We start from the raw sequence: 18,600 nt of genomic DNA, 5'->3' as shown, positions 1-18,600 counted from the left end.
TAATACAAATGTTATAATATTTATTTACAAAAGCAAATATATATATATATTTATTCTGACATTCATTAATTCCCTTATCTAATTATATACTAATGAACATTCCTCACAAATGTGATGGAGTCAATGCTAATGGCCTAGAAAATTAAATGGCTTTTGGATTCGAAGTGGAATTGTAGGAATAGGAAATGTAGATTAACAGATCTTTCAGTTTTACCACACTAAAAACATTGCTTACATTACACCACAAGTTATGTACAGACTTAATGCCATAATAGTTGTAAAGGGGAGAACAGTTTATACAAAGTTCTCAGTATATACTTTTAGCCACCAGTACCACAATGATATACTGTATATATACATTTCATTTTCAATAACTAGATGGTGGTCCCTATGAACATCACATGAGAAAAAGTATTTGAAACATTCAATCTTTACCCTATTTTGTGCCTATATGTCAGCCAAGAAGTCCAACCTCAAACATTGAGTTGCAACTTCCTCCAAGATAAATTTTACAGAAATTTAAAGCATTTTCTTTCAGCTTATATGCTTTAACCGGGTCTGTTAATAAACCAGTATGTTCAATACACTCTGTACTTGCTATAAAATGGACCTTGATAAGTTATCCTTTTAATATTTTTTCTCTATTTCAATTTCTCTGTTGCATGTCTGTTTAAACAGTAACACCAATTTTCTTTCCAGGGCTTCCAAACCAAGTTTCTTAATCTCCTTTCAGTCCTATATTCTACAGCTTTTCAAAGTCCAATATTAATTAAGCTTGTCTACCTAGCCTCAATAGCTTTGAACAATTATCAAGGGTCTCCATGAATAAAGAGGACCTGTATAGGTAGCCTAGAGAGCTGTCAGTCTGAAGAAAATGGAAAATGATAGTCACTTACTATTTGTCCAGGCTGTTTGTTACAACTCCATGAATATAAATTGCTGCATTACTTTATTTATTAGGTCAGATTAGGAACTGAGGCTGAAAATTCTATACAGGAACAGAAGCTCCTTGGATTCTGTTACATATCTAAAATAAAACTCCTAGGAGAAAAAAAAACGGTGTGCGAGGTTGAATTCTGAAAATGCAGCAAGCCACGTTCCTCCAAAGATAAAAGACTTTAAAGTTGAAATCAATTGTTGCTTTGTTTTTATACTATAATGGGGTTCAACAGGAAAGTTCTACCCTATATTTTAATTATAGTTGCTGAAAGTGTTTTAAGGTGACGCCTTAATCGCCTCCTAATAAGTTGAATCTGTTTGAAGTGAAGTTTGAAGGCTCTTCCAGACTTGGGTCAAATTCTGCCTGATACTATATCCACACCAAATGACATGCTGGCAGAGAACCTGTGCTGTAGCTCCACTTTTCTACGATATTACATGTTTTTCAGGATCAGGATTCCTGTAGTGCCATCTTTGCCTTCCATTCTTTCTCATAGTTGGCCCTTCATTCAGGCAAAATACTGGTTCGGATTTCCTCTTTCTGAATATGTTGGTAGCAAGACTGTAATGAAACAAGATGTAACTAGAAGGTTACCTACGCCATCCAGGAATATTAACTAGAATTTTAAATAAAAAGGCCTTATTACAATGCTTTGATTGATTATGGAGCTGAGACATTGTTTCTCTCTCCTGAGATTTTGCCTGACCTATCTATGACCAGCATTTCATTTCATTAAGGGATAGAAATGCATACTCAGTCACATCCAATCAATTCATGATGATATCATAGTATATCTCATTGCAATTTGCTTATGAAATTTACTTATATTGCTCTCAATTGAACTAGATTTCTGAAAAAGAGTTCAACAAGCACTTAATCTTTTCAAAATTCAACAAACTCTTGTGCTGTTTAGCACATGTACCGTAGATTCCGGACTACAGAGCGCACCTGATTAAAAGCCACTGGCTCTAATTTTAGAAATAAAATCAATTTTTTAATTGTAAAGGCCGCACCGGATTTTAGGCCGCACCGCTACTTTTAAATATACATACGTATCGGTAACACAAATTACGTTGCATATACTTTTTTACTGAACAGCACGAACAACATTCCAATATCTCCTAGCGACTGGTAAAAATATATATACTGCAGCCTACCAGGAAAAGTTATTGATCGCCTTTAACTTAAAAGCAGCGTTTTCGTTCGGGTCTGATGCGCTTGCGTAACGCGATCGGGTCTAATCGGGTCTGACGCGCTTGCGTAACGCGATCGGGTCTAATCGGGTCTGACGCGCTCGGGTCTTGCTTTTCTTCGAGTATTTTCCATGTTGATGAGGGTGAGTACAAATGACTGATTTACAATAATTTAATTGTGAAAGTGCGCTTGATTTATCGTACAATTTCATTGGACCTCTGTGAACTACTCATCAATTTTATTGGTCTACTGTTACGAGGCAAAATGTTTACGAGGCGGCATGAAAAAAAACCATGTATTAGCCGCTCTGGATTAAAGGCCGCAGAGTTCAAAGCTGTTCAAAATGTGGGGAAAAAGTAGCGGCTTATAATCCGGAATCTACGGTAACTAAGGATGAATTTCTACCCCCGAGAGCCTGGTAAATATTGTTTAAGAAAGATATATGTGGTCTAGAATGCTTTCATCTTTCAGCAATAAATAACAAATTACATTGATGCTTGTGAGACAGTACATATATAAAATGATTTACATATTGCCTTTATAAAAATAAGTGCCTTTCAAAATGATGGGATCACTATTGTTTGAAAGGCAAGGCATACAAGTGAAAATTTCCATGTTTTAAATTGCTGCTTGATTTCTGAACAAATTAATATTCTCATTAGGAAGGGTTGAGTTTATTAAATTAGTTATTAACAGTATGCTACAATAGAAAATTTTGAGTGAAATTAACTTCATTGTTGAAGCTATATGTTGCCCAGCAACATTTAGCTGTAAAGATGAGGTTCTATTACATGAGCTCGATTTGGGTTTTTTTGAAAGATGAAAACAGATGTTTATCTTTCTTAAAAGACATTGATGATCTATATGTATTTTTACCAAAATCCTGACAGCTTCATTGTAAATACTGCTTATTAACAAGGTGTTCAGATTTATAAAATACCTTAAGGTAAAAGAGAAAGCTCTGGAAATACTCAGCGGTAGATAACCTTTATCAACCATAAGTGTTAACTTCCTCCCTCAGATGCTGCCTGACCTGTTAATTATTTCATGCATTTTATTTCAGATTATTAACATCTGCAGTATTTTGCATTTACTAATATTCTTTTCATCATTAGATGTTTAAAATATTTACTGAGGATAGGTTATCTCTTCGAAGAATTCTTCAACAAGAAAGCTGTCTAATTCTACAAAGCTTTGAGCTCTGAAATGGCAGGTGTTACTCAGGCTGTGCTTTCTTTAGCAACTCACATCAAGAGCAGTAAGCAGGAAGTCATTCATCCCACCCTCAGTGGAAGGATCCATCATGTCTCGAATTAGATGGAGTTCTGCACCCAGATGCTGGATTCTATTGTGTGGAGAAAAAGTCAGATCTGAATTAGTTCTGCTTTATAGTAACGATGTATTAAAGAATCCTATTTAAACACCATCTACCCAACTTCCTCATTGGACAAAACATGGATTAGACACTGATAAATCATTACACTATTGATACCCTCGTGTAGCAAGGAGCGCTGTGTCTCGCTCCCCTTGTGACCTAACCTCCAATGCTGTTTTTGCGAAGTTTGTATGTTCTTCCTGTACAGGGTATACTTCCTTCAGTTGTTCCAGTTCTCTTGCACATTTCAGAGACTTGCTGTTGGTAGGTTAATTGGCTATTATATATTACCCCTAGTGTAGACGGACAGCATGAGAATTAAGGTGGATTTGTACAGTCATATAGCACAGTAACAGGCACTTTGTCCCCAGTAGTCAAACTCACTTACACTAGTCATGTGATACTGATGGACATGAAAGAAAAATGCATAAAAAGCAGTTAAGGGGAATGGGTTTGAACAAAATACTCTGAGAGCTGACACAGACTTTAAAGGCTAAATGGCCTTACATGTCATAAGCAGAAATGGAACAGACAGAATCTGAACATGCTGCAAAGCTCCACCTACAGAGCCTGATCAAACATACGGTATAATGGACGAGACAATCACAAAGTAGCATACATAGCAAAGCAACTTCTAGATCATTATTTTGAATGAAATTGTGAAAAAAAATTTTAAAAGATTAGAAAAAGGAAAATTCCAAAATCATAGCAGCAGCAATCAACAAAACGGGCTTCTGTGTATAACACTGGAGGCAGAAGTTAAGAAAGTGTTTTACAAGTAGTTGGATACTAAGAGCAATACATTTGAGCAAAGGCAACAAAATTCCCCATCTTGACATCAACTCATTACTGATCATGTTTTCTCAAAGGATGGCATCTATATTTCCAAAGAAACTTTACGGTCTTCTGTCAATAATTTTCCAAGCTCTGATTCTTTTTCAGAGACGCCCCCTCCTACATGTTCAGCCATCACAGTAACATGCAACCTGGCACTTACTTTGCCCTGGACACCACATAAACCAGCAGTGGCAGCAAGTCATCCATGGGAAGTTTGTACTCCCTGTTCAGCACTCGAGTTACGGTTTTCTCAATCTCTTGATAGGTTTTCATGATGGTATCCAGCTTATCCTGAGGATCTGCTGTAGAACTGCAGAGACATTTTAGATTTGCTGCATCAAATTCAAAGGACCGTAAAGCAGCTCATCCACTTTTGTATTTTTAATGATGTTATGAATTTTTAGAGAGTTATAAAATTGTATAGGACAAAAAAGGGCCCTTCCAGTTAATGTCCATGTCAAACTTCTTGCCCATCTACACAAACCTATTTGCCGACATTGGATCTCTATCCTTCATGCCTTTTTTGCCTTTTTAAGTGTCACTTAAATGTAGTAATTGCATTTGACTCCACTCACTCCTCTGGCAGCATGTTCCAAATATCAGCCACTTTGTGTATGAAAGATTTTCACCTCAAATCTCCTTGGAACTCCTTCCTCACACCTTAAACACATACCTTCTTATTTTTCAGACCCCTACCATGGAAAAAAAAATTATGACTATCTACCCTACTTCTGCCTCTTAAAAAAATGTTATCCCTCTATCAGATCACCCCTCAGTGTGTAAATCAAGATGCAGGGTCTCAACCCAAATCATCAACTATTCCTTTGCCTCCAGAGTTGTTGCTTGGCCAACTGAGTTCCTTCAGCAGTTCGATTTTAGTTCACATTCTTTCATCTCTACCCATCACTCTCCTTCATTCTGGGGAAAAACAAACAAAGCCTATAACAAATTTTCCCCTAACTAAAAACCTCCATATCCTGGTGAACTCTCTATAGTACAATAAAATCGACCAAAACGGCACATAACCATCCCAGTGCAGGCTAAGTATTCTTATCTGAGGTTCTGTCATAACATCCTAATTTTTATATTCTAAGCCCCTACCAATGAGGCAAGTATGTCACATGCCTTCTTCACCACCTTATTTTCCTGTGTTGTGACTTTCAGGAACTGTGGACATGAATCCCAAAATCTCTCTTTTCATTAATGTTGCTTAGTGCCCTACCACTGACTACTCCATTTGACTTCCGAAAATGCATCAACTCGCACGGTCATAATTAAATTGTTGTGCTCTATCCCACTTTCCATCTGATGTATATTTTACTATAGCTTCAGACACCGTCCACACCATCAACTTTCATGTCATCCACAAATGTATTAAGCATATCTCTTTTATTCATATTCATGTCAAAAGTTCTTGGGCAACTGCTGATAAAGGGGTAGTGACTCCAGGAATTTAATACAAGTGTGAATTAAAGAAGATAAGAATTTTCCCAGGTTAGACCTTGGATATTGAAGGGAACACTATTAAGCAATTGACCCCTGTTCAATTAGGTGATGGCTTCAAAGGGATATTATAACGTAAAACATTTGATAAGCTTTTTAAATGCTGTCTCACTGAACAAATTGGTGCTCCACATCATGATGTCAATACTACCATTTAAATAACATGTACATTTAATAAAACCAATTAGTCCTCATCTCAAAGGTGCACAATCTATCTCGCATCTTATTGTCTGACTGCGTTGCATTCTCTCTGTAAACTATATTCTGCATTCTACATTGCTTTTTCCTTAAGCAAGAATTGTGGTGAAATGATCTGTCTGGATGGCATACAAAACAAAGTTTCTATACGTGAGACTGTAATAAATTATCTCACTGCTCACCTTATTTTTTGGAAACACAAGATGGCAGAAGTGAAGCACACATCTTTCACAATGGAAATCCTCTGCACCAAAGAACAATATTTCAAGACTTAGTATTGTACAAATCTGCAATATTGATTCACTGTGATATCTTTTCTCTAATTCATTCCCAGCTGCTGACAATAGAAAACTGTCTGTAAGGGAATTTCAATGATGGGTTAAGAATACCCCCCCCCCCCCCCCCCAGTTTAGTTACTGCACACAAGCACAGGCAGTTCAATTCAAGTCTAAAGGTTACCTCCAATATTTCACTCTCTTCCAAAATAAAAATGTAATCTTAGATGTCACATCATTGCTGAACATAAAGCTGTAGGGTCATAGGGCACAGAAGAAGGCTCTTCAACCCATTACGTTCATGCAGATTTTTTTGCCAATCTATATTAATCCCATTTAAATGCATTAAATCTGTATCCTTCTATGTCTTGCCTATTTAAGTATCTGTTTAAATACCTCTTAAATATTTTGCAAAATATTCTTAAGTGAAATAAGCAGCATAGCAGCTTGAATTGGTTTTTAAATTCCAGTGACCCAGACTCAATCCTAACTTTGGATTCTGTCTATTTGGGGTTAACATACTGTTCCTGTGATTGCAGAGTTTTTCACTGGAATATTCAATTTTCACTTAAAATGCATATATAGCAGAGGAATAAATGCAAACAAGGAATTTTTTGCACTTTTGTCTATATGATAATGAACTAATGTGAATCTGAGAGAATGGGACTGATGGAATGGCTCTGAGAACTGACAGATTCAAAAGGATACAGTTGTTTACTTACACATTTTAACCCTTTAAGGCAACTGCTAATCTTACAGTTAAATCAGGTTTTAGGCTGTTGCATTTCAATACAATTGTTACATTTCTCATGGCAGAATGCAGTCAAACTGCATTAAGGGTGTATATATATATTTTTTTTTTTACACACACGTTTACAGGGTTTTGGCAAAACTATTCTGCAAGTGTAGTTGACCGTGGTATCTGCTCCTGAAGTAAGGTTAGCTTAGAGGCAATGGTCGATCAATTCATTAGAGCAATTCCAGGAATGTTGAGCTTTGTCTCATAAAGCAAAATTAAATTAATGGTTTACATTGACTGGAGCTGAGAATAGAGGTGCTTAATTGTATTTAACTGGGTAGGTATATTTTTGGAATTACCTAGAACTAGGGAGCGGAGTTTCAGATATGGTGGTACAACAGGTACAGTACATTCATCGATGAAGTTACTGAGCCAGCATTCAGATGCCTGGACCATTGATCCAGAGGCACAAGTTTGAATTCTATCATGGGCGCCAGGGAACTTGGAGTAAAATAGTTCAGTTTATCTGGAATGATGAGCTAGTGACCACAAAATTACTGGATTCTCAACAAAAAACAACTTGAGACAAAGATTTCCTTTGGGGACCATAACTTCCCATCTTTACCTAATCTGGTGTACGTGTGACTCCAGATCAACCAAAGCAGACAGTCTAAAAAGCTACAGATGTATGAAATCTGAAATACAAACAGAAGATAAAGGAAAAATGAAGCAGGTCAGGCAGCATCTGTGTGGAAATGAAACATTTAACATTTCAGATCAAAGAGCTTTCATCAGACCTTAGAAATAAAAACTTTTATTTCATTTCTGATTTAGACTTGAAGCCTCTGTTTCTCTTCCAACAGATGCAGCCTGACCTGAAGAGTATTTCCAGCATTTTCTATTTTTATTTTATATTTCTTACATGTGCAGTTTTGTTTTTGATTTTCAGAATATCTGAATATTGCTTAATCATGCTCAATGTCAAACAATGGTCAGCAATGGTCACCAGTGATATTTCCACTTCTATCACTAATGAAATTATCTGAGGACACGGGAGCTGCAGATCTGCTGTCAACAGTACAAATCTGTGTAAGCTTGTTTAAATTGCATCCAATCCTCTCTCAAGCTCAGGACTTTGGTCTCAGAAATATAAAGGAATATATTGCAATCTTCCTGTTGCCCTCTCAGACCTTCTTTCCCCCACTTCCTTGCCCTCACGACCTGCCCATCACCTCACTCTGGTTCTGCACCTCTTTCTCTCTATTCCATGGTCTACTGTCCTTCCTTGTCAGATTCCTTCCTTTTTGGCCCTTTACCTCTTTCACATTTCACCTGCTATCTTCTTATATCATTTTATTTCATTCACCTCCCCTACACACCTATCTCCCACTCGCTTGAATTCACTTCTTCCCTGTTGGCTTGTGCGCCTCCCCTCCTCACAACCTTTTTATTCTGGCTTCTGCCCTCTCCCCTCTTCCTTTTTGGTGCTGATAAAGGCATCAGCTGTTCATTTCCTTCTGTAGATGCTGCCTATCCTGATTTTCTCCAGCACTTTTTGTGTGTAGCTTGAGCTTACCTGATTGTTTGTCAGATGTAGATCTTGAAGAGGCCACAAGTTCCTGTAAAACAAATGAGAGTACACAGTATTATTCATGATTGAATTCTGAGTGTTGCTAGCAAGGCCAACAATTATTCCCATAGATGAATGATCCTTTTCAAATACAATCTATGTGGGGTTGTTAAACTGAGAGACAAAGGGTTAGGGAAAGAAGGGGTGTTTTCCTGGTTAATACCCCTCAAACACAGGTTTAATACCCCCTAAAACAGGTTTCTGATGCCTCTTTGTGGGAGGCTCACTTAAACAAAATGGTTGACACTAGTGACCAAACAATATTCTTGGCTAGGAATTACTTTTGGGGTGTTCTGAACTCATGACAAGTGGTCTTTCTAAATGCAACTTCTTCCCATCAATAATTTCATTCAGTGTCTCATAATCTACACTTACTTTTGTACTTCTAGGAACTCCAGGAGCTTAGTGTCAGAGAGGTACTCCAGATGTAATATTCCCTTCCAGTATCTTGAGTCCTCATCTTCATGATACAGCATATAGAGCATGAAGAGATCAGGATAGAACCGTGGCAAGATTAGGGGAAGAACCACTGTGTAAGCATTTAACTCCTCACTACAGACAGAAAAAATAGACAAGTATAAAGAGAATGTCTTCTTTATTCAGGTACAACATCCATTATAGGCCTCCGTTAGTCTCAATAGACATTGGATTTGTGCCGTGGAAAGTTTCCAGGGCACAAGCCTAGGCAAGGTTTTATTTTTATGGAAGACCGGCAGTTGCCCAAGCTGCAAGTCTCCCCTCTCCACGCCAAGGGAAGGGCATTAGGACCCATACAGTTTGGCACCGGTGTCGTCGCAGAGCAATGTGTGGTTAAATGCCTTGCTCAAGGACACACACACAGCCTCAGCCAAGGCTTGAACTAGAGATGAATGCCTTAACCACTTGGCCACGCACCAACATCCATTAAACTATTAATGAAAGGAATTAACCTTCCATGGTACAGTATAAAACATCAGCATTAGTATAACAATCGTTTCAAGAATTACTACTTATTCGGACATTCATAATTCATTTCAAACTCGTGAAGTTAATGCTGCATATGAATATTATTTTTTTGATGGTTTCTTGCAGGAATAGATTTTGCCAGGTTTGCAAGAGAAATAGAATTTACATTACAGTTTCTGTTTTTGGATTTAATTGATGACAGAATATCTACCATCATCCATCATCAAAGATCCTCACCACCTTCTTGCAGCTACCATTACACATGAAGTGTAGAAACCTGAAGTCTCATACCACCATTTTCAAAAGCAGCTACTTCCCTTCAACCATTTGTTTCTTGAATGAACCAACTCAATCCTAATCACTACCTCAGCAGAGCAATGCCGTGACCACTTTGCACTAAAATATGTCATACTCTAATGCTCATCCTCCCCATCTATTAGTTGATTATTTTCACCTACTTTAGTTGCCAGTGCACCAGTGCCTTGTTTTGTTTGTCAATTTATTCATTGCTCAGTTTTGAGCCTGCCTACACTCTGTGTAACGATTTTTGAGTTCTGCCCCAGTGTTCTCTACAAATCAATCCACAAGTAATGGTCCCCGCTGCACTTGGGTCCACCTGGTCTAAGCCTCTCCTGGTAGTTCACTGGTTGAAGATATAAAACTTCACCTAACAACCACGGATCAAACCCAGTCTGGCAACCACCCCTGTTAAAAATATGGACTTTGATATGTTGTTCTTTCTTGTATAATTTTTATTTATCTTTATAGAATTTATGTTCTTCTGGTAAATGTTATGTCTAATGCTATGTGCCTGTGATACCACTACAAGTAAGTTTTTCATTACACTTGTGCATACATGTACTTGTGCCTATGACAGCACTGTCAACTTTGATTTTGATAACATTCAAGTCTGGTTTTACCTGATTTGACCTTCTGCTGAATAACATTCTTTCTCTATTGTCTTGGGCAAGAAATACCTGAAAAAAAAATTAATTGAAAGGCACACTGTTCTCCTTTGATTCTTCCAGAAGTCAGATTTATCAAGATTGTCATTTAGTATACCATAAGTTAAAAGCACAGAAATAGACTATTTAGCCTACTAATTTGCATCAGCATTTGTTCTCCAAATAACATTCCCTCTTCTACCATACTGCATCTAAACCTATAAAGCACATCCTTTTTATGTTTTCATCAAGTTTCTCCCTAAATACATCAATGCAATAGGCCTCAACTACTCCTTGGCATGGCTGCACTACATTTAGACAACTCAGTGGCTAAAAACAAAATTCTCCAGAAATACCAAAGTAGCAAAAATTACTGGGAATGACTATGATGAACTAAAACTTACAGAACTATATTAATATTAATCTCAGGCATCACCTTTATCAAGAAATGCAGATACGATGTGACACTTAATTAAAAATACTAAAGTTCTAATGACTGACCATTGATCTAGTACATTTAACTCTGCTTCTTTATTTATCTGACATTCTGACTTATTCTAGCATTTACACTATTTCAATTTTCTATCATCCGCAGTATCCGAGATAAGCAATTTAATTTTATTATTTATGAGTAATGGTCACATATCATTTTTTCCCAAGAAGATGCAATGTTTTCAGCCTTCCATAACAAACATCTTCTCAGTCTATTTTCCACATGAATACTTTTTGCAGCTTCTTTTTCCAGAGTGACCAGACCAAGGACATTAATTTAAAAATGGTTTCAAAAAGTTTCTAAGCACACTGATACAATAAATTTTCCTGAACTGTTGCATGGACTCATCCTTCACGCCATTACTGAAAATTTGCTTCTCTTTGTCTGTATGATTACTATAAAATCCTGCTTAGGTCTGCCTCCAAGTATCTGATTTATGCTCTACTTAGTAGTACAGCTAATGATTGGAGAGGCTTAAACCATTCCCACCAATGTGTTCTGTCCTTTGACTGTATTTAGTTTTAGTCAAATTGATTGTAATCCTTAAATTTCTGAGCTATGGTTCCTTACATTGTTGGCAACCCATTGTTACTACCAGAGTGGCTTCTGAACATTTTCTTTCTCCTCCCCCGCTTTTTCCAGTTTGTTTATCATTTCCAATTAGTTCTTTGAGCACTCGTCAACCACTTTAATATTAATAAATTAAATTCATTAACAATAGTAGGTGTTTTAAAGATCCAATCTGCTTGTTTCATTTATTCTATTTTGTTGCACAATCCTACCAATTACAATGGCAGAATCAATGAAAAAACTTTTCATATTTGGCTAAAGTCAAAGCAGACCTGAAATTAAACTCAAAACATTAATCAGTGATCTACTTTCCCTGAACTGAAATGACGATCCCTTTCTTCCGTGCTCAGTGGCTAGCTGAGATTTTGAGGCTCAGTAGATCTGTCGTCTGACCATTCTGTAGTTTTAAACTTTGGCAATGTTTCCAAGTGATGAAATATTAGACATTTGATTCCTGCTGCATAAACGTCAGACTTATTGCTGTTTTTTTTTCATTATGCCCTTATTCCATACATATTATCTCCTTCCAAGGCTCTCCTCTAGTGGTAACAAGATTGCCAAGAGCATTTATCGAAAGCAATTCCAAGCATCAATCCTTACCCTAATATAAGTAAATTATGTATCTATGTATTTAATCTTATCTGCCTTTTAAATACTATGACAGATTAAACAGAAATTTGGCTGGTTGAGGGATATGCCATCAAGAAAATATGCAAGTCAAAAGAGTTAGTGAAGAAAACAAGTACATTAATCCAGAGATTTAACACTGACCTGGACAGCTCAAAGAGCTTATTGGCATGGGACACCACTTCCTGCTGTGCCATTGAGAGCAACCGTTTACACATACAAATGCCAGAAAATGTGTCCTGGAAAACCAGAATCAGTGTCTGGAGTAGTTTCCCTAGAGGGTGACGGTTAGACCCAAAAGCCTAGAACAAAAATTGGAAACATTGATCATCTTTTCTTAATTTGTATTTTCCTTATTTTTGTTTTGTCCGTTCAAGGCAGTTTATGAAGATGATAGGTTACAATGATTAGACAATAATAAAGCATACAGTAACCTAGCTTTATTTTCATCACATTCTGAAATACAAGAGCAAAGTTATGGTATACCTTTATAAATTATAGATTAGGCCTTATCTGGAGTTACGTGTCCCATTTTGTGCAAGGCTGCAGAAAAAATCCACGAGAAATATATATATTAAGACTGATGAGCTGTATGTATATGGGGACTATCAAAACTGAGATCTTTCTCCTTGATAATATGGGCTTATTTTTCCTTCAGTAGACCAAACGACTTCCTGCTGGTTATATTATTCTTTGTGATATTATACCATGGCTGGGGCAACTGGTTCCTAATAATATCAATTAGCATTTCCCACTCCAGATATGTAACCATCTTATCTTGGAATGGGGGAGGGCAGATGATGTAGAAGGTATCATCTTTTGAAGGACAGGATAAATAGTTATTCAGCTCCCTCAGGTAGAGCACTATTATAAATAGCAGCATTCATGTTGTTTCATCTAGTGACCAATAATTGAGCCAACATCATGAGATCAATTTAAATTTTCATAAGCAAATAGTTTGCAGGGATGCCATTTGCAAAGGAGCTGATGCATTTTCTCCACAATATTTCAAGAAAGTGCTTAATTGTAAAAAAAAAGTTTGTTCTTTGATGATATGATTTGCTAGTTAAATCAAACGCCTTACCTTCTTCAAGTACTCCTTCAACTGGTTTAGCAGAGCCAAGTTACCCTGATTTTGTGTGATTTTCTCAGAAGAGGTGGCATCATTTGGGCTAGAAAATGGAAAAATATTTGACTTAAAGAATAGTCTTTTATATTGTAGGGAGAATCAATGTGCTGGGTTTGGACCAATTCTGCTCAGCCATGTCATAATCCAATGCAGATTGATAGGATGAAGGCTTCTTGCCATAAATTCACCCCCAGTTGGTACAATAAGTTGGCAATGCAGTGGTAATGCATGGTCTAATCTACTTCTGAAATTTGGTTCCACCAATTTCAATTTCCAAAACTTGGAAGAATGCACAGTGTTGTAGCACCTGTAACACAACTAACAGCAGAAAATTTCTAAATAACATTGCTGTATGCGAGCTTTGGTATTTATTGTGTGCTGTTTTCACTAGCATGCAGCTTCATGTAAACTTGGGAACACAAGCACACGTGTGATCCTCTTGTGTCCGTGGATTTCCTAAAGGTCTGTGCACGTAATTCATGGCAACAAAATTCCATTCCCTTTCATTTCAAAATCAGAAAATTAATAGCCACAGATTCCAGGAGTCTTGTTTCAGAAAGTAATCATACTTCTTGGAAGTATTGTTGGGAGAATAATTCGTAGAGCTTTTGATTCACAGTACATAAAATATTTTAAAATTCAAATTATACTAGAGTGGTACCATAGCTCAACTGATTATATTGATGTGATTATTTGATTATACAGATAATGGACTCATTAGCTGTAACTTGAAGTACTGCCAGGTTATCCAATTTACCTCATGGTTGCCCAGTATGTCTGCTAGCCAGCTAACACATAGCATGCTGAGCAATATCCCTGAGAATGTGAGTTGAGAATTTGAATAAAGTAAATGGCAATAGAATGCTTGCAACGGCAAAGGGGACAAGGATGCTCAAATACTCTCATTTAAACTAATGTTCTTCAGGAAAAGAAGCCTGCATTTTTTTTCTCTCATTCAAGCCTATACGTGACTCTGGTCCCTCAAATGTGGTTGGCCCCTATACTTTGAAATGACCTAGTGGAATGCTCTGCAAAATGGAGGATGGACAGTAAACGCCAGCTTTATCAGTGAAGCTCACATTCACATTATTTTCCAAACAAGGAAAGAATCAAGCCTGACTGATGTCTTTCATCATAAAATAAGCTGCTGAAACTTATATTGCTCACTGCTTATTAATGTGGTTGGAGGGTGGGTGAGTTGTTAGGTGTGGAGCCATACAAAATCATTTCCACGAAAGGAAGCGAAGAAGAGGAGCAAAATGTAGAGTTACTGCTTCAGTTTCTGGGATCTGGATTCTTGTCTTCCTGTGCTATCTGAGTCAAGTCTGTACATTCTCCCTGTACGTTCACCCAGATTCCTTCCACATCCCGAAAAAAAAACATGCAGGTTTGTCAATTAATTGGCTAATGTAAGTGTACAAGTGCGTGATAGAATCAGAGGTAAATTGATAGAAGTAGGAAGAATAAAATAGGTTTGGTGTAAATGTGTTAATGGACTCTGTGGCCAATGGGCCTGTTCTGTGCTTATGACTCTATGACTTTTGTGTGAGCAATGTACCAACAGGAAAGGAGAAACACAGTCTTACCTGTCACGAGGCAGAAATTTTTCAGGACTTTTAAAGTAAGTTGTATCCACTTCTGTAACCATCACCCTTTTCTTTAGATTTTTACGGTTTTCCTTGCCATTCTCTGAATAAAAACCAAGGAAGGACTCCATTGAACTCTCATCAGAGCCGGATTTGAGGAATTCCCAAAACTGATCATAGATCCCCTGCCATCGATCATTAGCTGGGATGAGGTGGCTGCCCAGTTGCCTAGAATGAGAATGAATTTCCTCACATATTGGCTAAGTTGCATCTCTTAATCGCCTTTCTGTCTGTAAACCAGAAAAGTTTATCAACTTTCTGGTTCATTTACAGTATATTAATCTTTGGACATTTAAATACATGGACTTCAAAGCTGAAAACAAGTCCAGTTAATATCCAAAACGTCAACTGTACTTTTTTCCATAGATGCTGCCTGGCCTGCTGAGTTCCACATTTTGTGTGTGTTGCTCGGATTTTCAGCATCTACTGACTTTCTTTGTTTCCAGTTAATTTCTGACACCTTATTGAGCATTCAGTGAAAGCACGTACTGTATATATCAACTATTGTCAGGGCATTTCTCATAATTATTTTAAAAAACACAAATAACTGTTTTAAACACTAATAAATCTGTGCTGGCTTTCATTAATGACAGTAACTTTCTAATTAAGGGAGAAAGATGAAGCTAGCACAAAAAGCCACTATTGACGTAAGATTATCCATCAGATATGTATCACTTCAGGCCAGAAAAATCCTTTAACTGTAAAGAGAAAATGCATACAATATAACCTCAGAGATTTGCAAACTCTGACAGAGTTTTGCAAACTAAAATATTACAAACCAAGTAGGTATTCTGTGTATGATAAACACTGATCATTGAAAACACAAAGAGGCTGATATAACATTAAATTAATGAGTGATCTGGAGGATAGCTTGAAAGGTACATATCCTGCCTGCAGCAATAATGGAAAAGCATAGTAATTTTAAATCCAAAGTGAAAGTTAAGGATCAATAAGGAGATATGAACTTTGTTACATCTTTTGCATGCTTAATTTTAGACATTAGTAAGCTCAGTAAAGACCCACTAGTAAAAGACATGCTGAAAATGCAAGACATACTGTATTCAGGTGAGTCTCTGAAACACTATGTCAGATGAGCTGCATGATTTGCCATGATTGCTAAAGTGAAGTTATAATTCAAATAGCCAATTACATGGACCAACACTATCATGGAAATACTGGCTCTAAGATTTAAAAGCAGTTTGCCAGAATATCATCAGTGGGACCAGTCATCATATCCACATATGCTTCCAGCACAATATTCAGCTCTGTTGAAAGGTTTGTACACCGACATTAAAGGGCACAAAGTCACATACATATTTAGCTTACAGTCAAGCTAATTTACTGAAAAAATGCATTAAAGCCTCAACAAATAGAGAAGTTGAATAAAAACAAAAGATATTGCCTATCAAAAGCTGCCACAGATTATTGCGTGGCACTCATTGTCATGTTCCCAAAGCAGATGAGATAGTTTGGTTCTGCAGAGATTAAGTCAAGTTCATTGCCTTTGCACATGTATGGTGTGGTATAGGTACACTGAAAACAATGCTTGCAGCAGCATCACCCGCTTCTCAATCTACTCTCATATATACAGTCTACTCCAATATGTACTATCCTTGGATCCCTACAAAATCACAAAAACATCCTTTTCCTGCTTCTTATTAAATCTATATCTGCAGTAATCTTGGAAGCTCTAGTTTTTAATGACCTTCTTTTCTTCCTTGTTGGAAATAGCCAATTTCTATTTAACTTTTCTTTTAAGAATCCATGAGCTAATTTCCTATTTTATCAGCTGATAGCTTAATTTAAGTTTCAGTCTGCTGAATTTGACATTTCCTCATGCATTTACTGTACATTTCCATTTTAGATGTAATGCTGTCAATGTTGAACCTTGCAATGTAATGGGAATTTCATTGTTAACTCTGTGTCTTACAGTCTTCGGATATGGATGATTCATACTTACAGTTTGCTGGTGATCAAAGATTCTAACTCATTGGGAGGTTTGGAGAATATTCCATTGGTCTTCAAGCCACTTCCCCACTTGCTACTGAACAATCCCTCAATGAAGTATCCATTGCTAAAAGTAAGCTTTCCCTGGAGCATAAAATCATAAGTTAGTGCATTTACAAATAAACTGGGAAATGCTACAAGGTGTGTCATTGAGTCTCCTGCTCTTACTTCAGTACCAGACTAATGGGGAATCCCAGAGGAAACAGTCACCATGAGATGATCATGATTTTTTTTCTCTAAAACTAGTGCATTAATTCATTACATCATGGAGGTTTATGTGTTATTCAAACCATGAAACATTTATGCAGTGGTTATCTTTCCCTTAAAGGTCGGTTGACAAAAGGCCTATTCAATTATTGTCCTTCTGTCAAAAGTCAGTGATCTAATCCAATGATCTATTAGGCCTCTTGATGATAGCAATTTATGTTTTCGGTGAGAAAAGGCCATTTAAGTCCATTTAACATACCTTTGAGTGGTCTCCAATTTAGCAAAAACTCATGGCAGTTTTTAAATAGAGTTTTTGTTCTTTATTTGTATCCACTTTATCTCCTCTGACTCAAACAACAACCTTCAAAATCAGAATCAATTAATCTCCATTGACTTCAGCAAAAATCAGTGTTCATCTTTCTATTTCTGCTTCCACCACCACACTACCCCCTTCTCAACGAAACAAACAATCATTTGCTCTTTTTCTTTCACAAACAAGAAAAAAATTCTGCAGATGCTGGAAATCCAAGCAACACACATGCTTTTTTTCCCCAGCCTGATGAAGGATCTCAGCCCCAAATGTCAACTGTACTCTTTTCCACAGATGCTACCTGGTCTGCTGAGTTCCTCCAGCATTTTGTGTGCATTGTCTTTCTTCTTTCTTCCCCTCATCCACCTTTGGCTACATTTATCTGGTCTAGCTCCCACGTGCTTCCTTATCCCTACATCGACACAGATCAATCACTTCCTTTCTCTCACCCTACTTTTGTTGCTATCGCCTCAATTTTAGAGGCAAAAATGGAAACACTCTGTTGTGCACTTAGTATTTCAGTAATATTTGAGTAATATTGTAAATATATTGATTGATTAAGCATTTTTTGTTTGTTTAAATAATTCATTACAGGTCATATGTAAAAGTACTTGGAAGGCATCCAAACCCGAGACAACTACCTGCCTATTGCAGCAAGACGTTCAATTTTTTAAAAAACACAGTGAAAGGTTCCAGTTAAAAAGAAGTTCAACATGTGGATTCATTGGAAAAGAAGACAGTATAGTTTTTAAGAAAAGGCAGAAGATGGATGAATTCATGGGATCATAAACTGGGAGTACCAGGAGATAAAAATAAAAAAATTCGAAAAATCAGAAATGACAAGTTCCATCAGAAAGATACACTAAGCACATTCGATTGCACAAGAGGAAACTGGATGTTATATACTGAGTGAACTGAGCAGTATCTTGAAGCAAATTAAATAGTCAATGAGAAAAAACTGCCAATTTTGCTGAGCCAATTAGAAGAGCAAAAAGTCTATTTGGATGTTTTCCAATCAAACTAACCAAAAT

At 36.9% G+C, this 18,600-nt stretch overlaps 1 protein-coding gene across 2 annotated transcripts in view; it reads right to left on the bottom strand.

Moving 5' to 3' along the window:
* Window positions 1-18,600, bottom strand: part of LOC140729291 (ALS2 C-terminal-like protein) — a 93,113-nt gene continuing 74,513 nt past the window's right edge. For both annotated transcript variants that reach the window (XM_073048900.1, XM_073048908.1), the window contains 11 exons: window positions 17,006-17,136; window positions 14,986-15,213; window positions 13,355-13,442; window positions 12,415-12,572; window positions 10,557-10,613; window positions 9,067-9,243; window positions 8,638-8,680; window positions 6,230-6,291; window positions 4,507-4,656; window positions 3,383-3,479; window positions 1-1,501 (listed from right to left, as the gene is read on the bottom strand). In XM_073048900.1, the coding sequence (XP_072905001.1) occupies window positions 1,445-1,501; window positions 3,383-3,479; window positions 4,507-4,656; window positions 6,230-6,291; window positions 8,638-8,680; window positions 9,067-9,243; window positions 10,557-10,613; window positions 12,415-12,572; window positions 13,355-13,442; window positions 14,986-15,213; window positions 17,006-17,136 (1,248 nt within the window). In that variant the 3' untranslated portion in view covers window positions 1-1,444. The remainder of the gene's footprint in view (window positions 1,502-3,382; window positions 3,480-4,506; window positions 4,657-6,229; window positions 6,292-8,637; window positions 8,681-9,066; window positions 9,244-10,556; window positions 10,614-12,414; window positions 12,573-13,354; window positions 13,443-14,985; window positions 15,214-17,005; window positions 17,137-18,600) is intronic.

The sequence above is a fragment of the Hemitrygon akajei genome, chromosome 1 (genome assembly GCF_048418815.1).
Source record: "Hemitrygon akajei chromosome 1, sHemAka1.3, whole genome shotgun sequence".
Lineage (NCBI taxonomy): Eukaryota > Metazoa > Chordata > Chondrichthyes > Myliobatiformes > Dasyatidae > Hemitrygon > Hemitrygon akajei.
The sequence above is the reverse complement of the archived record's forward strand: the minus strand, read 5'-3'. Positions and strand labels throughout refer to the sequence as shown.